The 8,669-nt window shown below is 52.7% G+C and overlaps 1 protein-coding gene across 1 annotated transcript in view; it reads left to right on the top strand.

Moving 5' to 3' along the window:
- MECR (mitochondrial trans-2-enoyl-CoA reductase) overlaps positions 1–8,669 on the top strand; it is a 37,353-nt gene that overhangs the window by 21,742 nt on the left and 6,942 nt on the right. Inside the window, exons 5-9 of the mRNA XM_022551972.3 lie at positions 2,555–2,657; positions 3,698–3,800; positions 4,780–4,853; positions 6,946–7,006; positions 7,171–7,243. Coding sequence (XP_022407680.3) covers positions 2,555–2,657; positions 3,698–3,800; positions 4,780–4,853; positions 6,946–7,006; positions 7,171–7,243 — 414 coding nt within the window. The remainder of the gene's footprint in view (positions 1–2,554; positions 2,658–3,697; positions 3,801–4,779; positions 4,854–6,945; positions 7,007–7,170; positions 7,244–8,669) is intronic.

Consider the following 8,669-nt stretch of genomic DNA (forward strand, 5'->3'; position numbering starts at 1 on the left):
GGGAACTTACCTGCGAGGAAAATGGCCCCAACCTGGGTGGTGGTGTTGCTTTACATGGAAAGGTGTTAGCTTGGATCCTGGAAAACATGCTGAAACCTCATGAGGAGTGCACCCTAGAAAACCGCTGAAGGGTCACATTCCCTAGAGCTTGGGATGGAATTCTGTCATTCAGCAAAATCGTATGGAGCTGTGCTGAGCTCTGGGGCTACAAAGCCAGACAACATAGACACAGTCCCTGTGTTTTCAATAAAATGCTGAACTTAGTGTTAGTCTTTCCACTCAGCACTGCCAGAGCACTTTCCAGTTCACATACGTGCCTGTCCATGCATTGCCCCGTCAAACGCACTGGACGTCAGAGCGGTGCAATGAGGTCCACAGCACGGGTCTGAACCCCAGCTTCGCCTCACTAACTGGGAACTGACCTCTCAGATCATCAGACTTTGCACCCGGAAAGTGGAGAGTAAGGGGTTCTGAGGGCTCACCACAGCATGCCGTGTGACACTTAGCCAGGGCCTGGCACACAGCACAATAAAGCTGCACTGCTGTTAGCATTCTCCCTTTTTATAAATGAGGAAACTGAGGTCCAGAGAGGTAAGTTATTTGTATGAGATCACTCAGCAAGAAAATGACAAAGCCAGGTGTTTTATTCCAGGTTCCCCTGAAAGCAAAGCCTAAGAAAAGAACTGGGGAGGTGACCCCAGGAAGCAAGAGTGAGGGACTGGGGACAGGGACAGGGAAGGAGGAAGAGCCAGCGAAAGCTGATTCCTGCCGTGGGCAACCGGGGCCCAGTCCTGCTGGGGACCCTCCACAGACCCCCACAGAACCCTCCTCAGAACTAAGTGACAGGAGGCTGGGCCAGTTACCCACCAACTCCCGTCCCCCGTGGTTGGAGGGTTACCCCACACACCACGCATACCCGGGAGCTGGCAGGGGCCCTAGAGATCACCCAGTCCAGCTCTGTCATGCCGACGAGGAAACTGAGGTGGAGAGATACCGGAGTGTGATCACCTTCGGTGGCAGCTCTGCGTAAGTCTGGCTGAAAACCAGTCCCAGCTTCCTGCAGACAAATGCCGGTTCTCCCAGCTGTGGCAGAGCAGCCCTAGGTCTCTTGAAGTGCAGAAAGCCAGCAGGTGTGATCAGGGACCTTTGCTCAAGTCCCAGTGCAGCACATGTTTTGGTCGCCTGCATCCTCTCCCCTCAGAGCCCCGGTGATGTGGGCTGCAGCTGTGGTCGCCACATCAGGCTGTTGTGACGCCAGCCACCTTTTGTGGCCTATTGTGCACACGGTGTATCTCTCCACCTTCCTGCCCCAGGGCTGGCGTGAAACGTGTGATTTTGACCCAGAGTAAGAATTACACTTTAAATTGTCCTCCAGTATATAGACGTATATGAATATATATGTAATGAAAACCAAAGTTTCGTGGAATAATATTTACCCTCACTATGTGTGATGCACTCCACTATTTTTTTATTCTATTTTCCTTGATTTTAACTTTTAAAAAAAAAAAAGCTTGCAACCCACTAGGTTGGTTTCATGACCCACTGTTGGGTGACGATCTGTAGGCTGACCCTAGCTAAGGAGGATGGGCCTTCTTCCAGAAAGTCCTCTGTCTCTAGCACAAGATCCCTGCTGCCTCTCAAAACCCAGATAGCATTTCAGGGGAACAGAGCCCCTTCCCGGACACAACAGCACTGGGCTCTAATGAGGAGCACCCTGGTGGGTGCTTCTAGGACTCCTGTTTCATGGGGGAGAAACTGAGGTTCAAAGAGGTCAGGACTCATCCCGCCCCGCTCACTTTCCGTTACAGTCAGTGGAGGAGCTGGGACTCACACCCCAGTATGTCTCGTTCCAGAGCCCATGCTTTTCCCAGCATGGCCCGTGGCCTCCCCCGTTGGCTAAGTCCAAAGTTAGGCCTCGGCTTTGACCACAGACTGTCTGGAGGTCCCTGTTTCAGGGGCTGCCAGTTTCTCCAGTGCAGCTCTAATCCCATTTTGAGGCAGTGCATCTTCCCCTCAAGAAGCTGCAGCCTGTTGATAGAAATGGACTGAGATAACGACCAAGTATAAGTCAGGGCTGACCGTGACCATTAACAGAGACGGCCGTAGAGTGCTGTGGGAGTGCACGGGGGAAGAATCTGGGAAGGCTTCATGTAGACACTCGAGCAGTCCTTCGAAGGATAATTAGGATTTGAAAATGAAGGGAGATGGAAAGAGGAAAACATTGCAAGCCAAAGAAATAACCTAAGCAGAGACTTGTGGACATAAAAATTGGGAGGATGATGAGGATGCAAAATCATTTACACAGCAGGGTCTAAGTTGCATCCAGTGTGAACTCTTGAGTTGCTGAACCCTGGCAGGCTTCGCGGGTGTTGTAGAGGTTTGAGGGGCACGGGAGAAGTGTGAGCAACAGTCCAAGGACTGAGAAGGCTCAGCAGCCAGGTCCTGGGTACTTTCAGAGTCTGAGGACTCCACCTCCGGCCCTATAATAGGATTCTAGGCTGGAAGCCCTTGACCTATTACAGGTCTCAACTTGAGTCTCTTCCTGGCTCCACAGGGGATTCTGTCATCCAGAATGCATCCAACAGTGGAGTGGGGCAAGCAGTCATCCAGATCGCCGCAGCCCTGGGCCTGAGGACCATCAACGTGGTCCGAGACAGGTGCGTGGGAAGGCCTGATCCCAGCACACCACTTGGGCCTTTCCACCTGGCACCCGCGGGTGCCCATGTTTCCACCAGGTGGCGCCCATGCGTAAGCGGTCTTCCTTTCCTGCGGGCAGGAGCTGGCTTATAGCTGAGTCAGCCACCAGCACTGAAGTCCAGTTGCTTTTGGCTGTAGGATGAATGAATCTGAAATGTAAAGGGAGGGCAGGAAGGAGAAGGCCCTTAGTGAACAGCTAAGAGTTTCTGAGACTCTTGACTTGTGATAAACCTCATGTTTTTAAAACCACAGTTCACATTTGGGAATGTTTTAAGCTGTGTTATTCTTTCCGTGAACCAACTAACCCAGAGCCCTTGTTTCCCTTGCATTTGTGTGATACTTTGAAGTGCACTAAATACAGATGTAAAGGAGATGGGGCAGGTTTGTCATCAGAAAGAGGAAGCCACTTGCTCAGGAAGACACAGCCAACCAATGACAAACTTAGTTTCCCAATTTGTTCTCTCTCCATCATATCATCCAACTTCCTTAAGCCTCACCATCCACACACGTGGTTGTGTCTCTTCAGGGAAGCCCAGCCTTGGCAGGAGAACTGATACTTGCTTCAGTTCCCCATCCCCTCAGTTGTGCTAACAAAGAAATTGTTCTGTTTGCCTTGGTAAAGAGGCTCAGAGCCACTCCTGGACCGGAGTGTGTTTGCACAGCACTCTGAAAAGCCCCTTGAAAAGAGGGGAAAAGGAAGCAGAGTTTGTCGTTTCAGTAGAAGAAATCAGGAAGTGAAATGACTCCTCCCTGAGCCCAGATGGTTTCTAGTGTCCTTGAGCTGACAGGAGCAGTAGAAACCACCCAGTGCTCTCTCACGCCAGTGAGGAAACTGAGGCCAAGAGATGCTGGCATGTGATGAGACTGGTGGCCAGGCCCAGCTTAGCTTCCCACAAAGAGAAACTCGGGTTCTCACAGCTGTGGCAGAGGGGTCCTGGGAGCCTTCCATGGAGAAAGTGAGCAGATATGACGAGGACCTTGGATTGTGTTTGGTTTCCAGACCTGACATCCAGAAGCTGACCGACAGACTGAAGAATCTGGGGGCCCATCATGTTGTCACAGAAGAGGAACTAAGAAAGCATGAGATGAAAAACTTCTTTAAGGTACCAGTGATGAGGGACATTGCACCTCCATTCCAGGCCCAACTCCCTGAAGAAAGAAATTCACTTGAATTAGAAAAGCTGGCACTGGCCCCATGTCTCCAAAATCCTCCCTTTGTCTCTTTTCGTGGAAGGATAAAGCCCATTCCCTCAGCCAGGGGAAAGCATGCATTAAGTGGCCGGGGCTGTGAGGGGGCAGGAGAGACAGACAAGGTTTAGGAAACCCTGTGTGATTGGTAGTTTTGAATGTCAGTGGTGAACTACGTCAGCCCACACAGCCGAAGTAAATCTCAGAGCTGGGAGAGAGCTGAGGAAACTGAGGTACAGGAGGGAAGAGAAAGAAAAGGAGTCACATTTCCAAAGCATCTGCCTTATACTTTATCTGATAATCCCCACAAAAGCTCTACAAAGTAGGTGCTATCTATTTTATAGGTGAGAAAACGAAGACTTGGAAAAAAAGAAAGGACTTTACTGAGACCACACAGTCATAAGTGGTGGAGTCGGGCTGGTTCCAGGCCTCTCTGAACTCAAAGCCCCTTAACCCTGCCCAGCACACCTAGTAAGTGACCGAACCACATCTCAGCCTCTTATCACTGAACCCTGGAGGGACCGGACACACATTTACTTGAGAACACACGCCTCTTGAGAACATTTCTGAAGCAGTAGGTCAGCACATCTAATATAAACTGAGTTGTAAGTGCTGAGAAGAGGGGGAAATGAAGTCCGTCAAAACAGAACATAGGTGCCCTTTGTCTGTTCTTTCCCAGAGGAGGTGAGTTTTGAACAAAATCCTAAAACAGATAACAGGATTAAGCTGGTAAAGAAAAGGCCCTTCCCAGATGGAGTTGGAAGGCATGACTGTCCCACTTTCTTCGCTCCTTCCTGACACAGCCCTTGGGCCAGGGAAGTGCTGTTTGTTTAGCAAGCTTCAAACCCCACCACAGAGGGGTAGCTCGCTCACTGCAGGTCCCTTCTTTTCCAGGACGTGCCCCAGCCTCAGCTTGCTCTCAACTGTGTCGGCGGGAAAAGCTCCACGGAGCTGCTGCGGCACTTGGCGTAAGTCCCTCGGCCCCGTGGGTCCAGTGCACAAAGGCGCCCTCCCGGGATTTAGACAGGAGGACCACCGAGTGACCAAGTCCCAGTGGCCAGTGCAGGCCAAGGCCAGGTCAGCATGACCCTGAGTAGGAAGATGGGACCCACGTCACGTCCTAGTTACTTGGGCCCTCCCTCTCTCAGCCTCCTCCTTTACAGATGACCGTCCAGCTCTGTTCTCCTAGGGACCCCAGAAGTAGACTCCTGGGCGCTCTGTGATAGGGGAACGGGTAAGGATTCATAACCTAGGAGCATCTGAAAAAGTCACTTAGTCCTAGCTTATTAGCTTTTAAGCTTTTTATTAGCTTTTAAAAATAGATTCTGATTTTAAAGGTAACATCATGCTGTTACAGAACATCTTGAAAGCATGTAAAAGTACAAAGGAAAAGTTAAGCACAGAGCTCACCTATCGTCCCACCACAGAGGGGGATGACGTTGACAGTGTTGACAGCGCATGTCCTTTCCTTCTTTTTTTCCGTTAATATAATCTTGTCGAATTGAAGGGCGCCTGAAAGGACATTTCCCAACTAGAGCACCAACATTTGTTAACACATATTTGCTAGCACTCAGTAGCCACAGGGTACCTAGATGGCTGAGACACTGAGGGAACCCTCTAGAACTCAGGCTGGATGGCAGTTTGGGTCATGTGACCAGAGAGCTGTAGTCACAATCACAGAGTGTTTACCACGTACCAGGCTGTGCAGAGTGCGTGATGTACCCCCTCCACAATCGCCTAGGTGAGGGGTACTGCTCCCATCCCCGTCCAGACGAGGCCCAGAGAGGGTAGGCAGCTTGCCCGAGTTGCTGTGGCTCCGAGCATACCTCTTCAGCCCTACTCTGGGCAGCCTCCGAGGCCAGCTGCCATCCCCCCCGTGGCTCATGCTTACTAGCTGTGGACCTATGAAAAGTTAAGCCATATGTGAAAAACGATCCAGGTCTCAGTCTCTTCATCAGTGAAATGGGGGGATATAAACCCTTTCTGCCTCAGGTGAGTCCAGGGGGCTCTGAGGTCTGTACACAGCGCTCTACTAATGAGAGGTGGGCCCCAGTTTTCTCGTCTGTGAAATAGGAGTCATAAAAGTCCTGCCTTGGGGTTACCGTGAGGATTCACTGGCCAGCACATGTGAAGGGCTCAGACCTGTGCCTGGCACATAGTAAACACCCAGTATACGGTAGCCATTCTGATTAGATCAAGTGTAATGCGGGTCCACAGAGGGAGGGCTCGCCCCCCCACCATGCAGGAGCTACTTTCCAGAGGAGGTGGCAGTTGAAGGGAACTTAAGACCCGACTGGCCCCCGGCCTCAGGCACAGAGAGTTACCTGCCTCTCAGCAGCTTCCTCCACCCTGGAGTTCACAGAGCCTCCCTCGTGTTGTCCCAAAATGTATCTCGGGTCCTCCTTCATCAACAAACTCCTAAAAGAGCCAGGGGAGTGGCGAAGGGAGCACAGATTAAGTCAGGCATGTGAAGTCCTAGCTTACGTTTTAAAAATTATATGAGCCCCTCTCCTGTTTGACCGCTGGGGCGGGTGTGGGTGTCAGACAGCAGGTCCTGACAATTGCCATTGTCTTCTGCACTGTCCACACCATTCCTTAGCTGCGTCGTCTCACTGGAGCGTGTACAGGAGAGGCAGTGTGGCCCGCTGTGGACATGTTGCCCAGCGTCATACACCGACAGTGGAGTAGAGCCCGGCCCGATCTACTTCTGGCTCCACTCACGACTCGGGTTGTGAGCTTTGCTCAGGGGAGTATTCTTCTCTGCAGCTCTTCCTCAAAGCCTGACTGGGAGCTTAACTCTGGGCTCCCAACCCTGGCTAGACATCGAGGTCATCTGCAAGGGGAGTTTGCTTGCTTGTTTGTTTTCTGTCGTTTTTAATGTAGAGCTTTGCTTCCAATTCATTAGGTCTGGGTCGGGCCTAGGGACCTGTATTTTTGAACCCTTCCCAGGGATTCTGAGAACGAGGTTTAGGAGCCAGGGTTGGAATAGATGCATTGTAACCGGTTCAAGAAGGGCTCTGTCTCTCCCTGCGACCACTCTCTTCTCTCTGGACCCTTCAGGCCTGGAGGAACCATGGTGACCTATGGGGGGATGGCCAAGCAGCCTGTCATCGCCTCTGTGGTAAGCTGGTGGGGTGGGGCGAGGGAGTGCCTGGAGACAGGGGCCTGGACACCACCGTTGTCTAAACTCAGGCAGTGCCCCCCGCCCCTGGGGGAGTCCATACCTTAAGCGGCACCTGAAGTTCTTGCCCTCAGAGCCCCAGTATGTCCTTCCTGTGTCCACAGAGCCTGCTCATTTTTAAGGATCTCAAACTTCGGGGCTTTTGGTTATCCCAGTGGAAGAAGGACCACAGTCCAGGTAAGTGGATGATGGCCCCATTACCAAGGGTCACATGAGGGCAGTGCCTACTGCAGAAGTGACCAGCCCTGGAGAGGTGATTGGACCCCCAGGCCCACAACAGGATAAAGGAAAACAGTCTCTAAATACAGCTACAGTCAGCAAATAGTTATTGGACTAAAGTGGGCTAGTCCTTGGGGCACCATATTGAACAAGGCACCCCCTGCCGCCCTCCTGAGGAGTTGACAGTGGGGAAGACTGCCATGGAAGACAGCCAAGGAAAGAGAACAGACTCTGGAACCGGCCCGCCCAGGCCCAGATCCTGCTTCCACCATTACTGGCTATGGGTTCTGCCGAGCGAGCTGTGGGACAGTGGGCAAGTTACGTAACCTCTGCCTCAGTTTAAATGTCATAATTGTTTAAACTACTGTCAGCTCTGTTTGACACAGGGGGAGACAGAGGCTCTCAGAGTAGTGAAGTAGCCGGCCCCAAGTCATCCCCACCTAAGGGGCGTGCCGCCAGGATGCGAACAGCCAGTCTCTCTGGCTCCAGAACCCGAGCCAGCACACTGTTCTTCCTCTCCTGGAGGACTGGCCCCCAGATTGGGACCGCGGCCCCAGGCTGAGCTGAGGAATGGCGTGGAGTTATCCCCGTGATGGGGAGGGAAGTGGTCGTCTGAGGGGCTGTTCCAAGCAGAGAAAATAGCATGTGTTAAAGCCCAGTAGAGAGCGGGAAGCCGGACAGATAGGTTGTGGCCAGATTACGAAAGGCCTTATAATCCTCTTTAAGGAGCTCAGGCTCGATCTTAAAGGGAAATGGGAAGCACTGAAGTGTTTCAAGCAGGGGATGCGATTCAATTTGAATGTTGAATGAATTGATGTCTATGAAAAAGTACTTCTCAGCCAAGGCCTTCACTTCTCATCTTCCTCTACCATATTGGGTCCTTAGTGGGAGGCAAGCCCGGGAGGGGACGTTGGTGGCTTCTGCTGGTGCGGTTCTGAGGGAGCCTGGGCTCTCAGGGAAGGCTCTTTTCCCTGAGCAGAGCTCCTCTGTTCCACATCTGTTGGTGTGCCAGGTACCACCCACCCCCTCCCCGTGCCTCTTCTGGCTTCTGTCCCTCTGAGTGATTCCGCCCTCCCACCATTCAGGACTCCCCGCTACACCCAGTCAGGTCCTGTGGGTCTGAGCCATCACAGCACCACTCTGCCTGCCCGTCAGCTCCTGGGGCTGCTCCCCGTGCTTCTGTCCCCACCCTGGCCCTCACTGTCCTGGGCACAGGCGGGCCCCAGGCCGCCTCCACAGCGGCCGCCGTGTCCCTGGCCGAGCCCAGGGCTCTCGAGGCTTCCCTGGAGCCCAGCACCAGCTCCTGCCAGCAGGGGAAGCCCGCATGTCCCCTCACCGAGCCCTGCGGTTGCTCCCCCGTCTGACACCCTCCAACCTCCCACAG

The sequence above is a fragment of the Delphinapterus leucas genome, chromosome 1 (assembly GCF_059928025.1).
Source record: "Delphinapterus leucas isolate spDelLeu-1000000601 "Yukka" chromosome 1, BTC_Dleu_Yukka2, whole genome shotgun sequence".
NCBI lineage: Eukaryota > Metazoa > Chordata > Mammalia > Artiodactyla > Monodontidae > Delphinapterus > Delphinapterus leucas.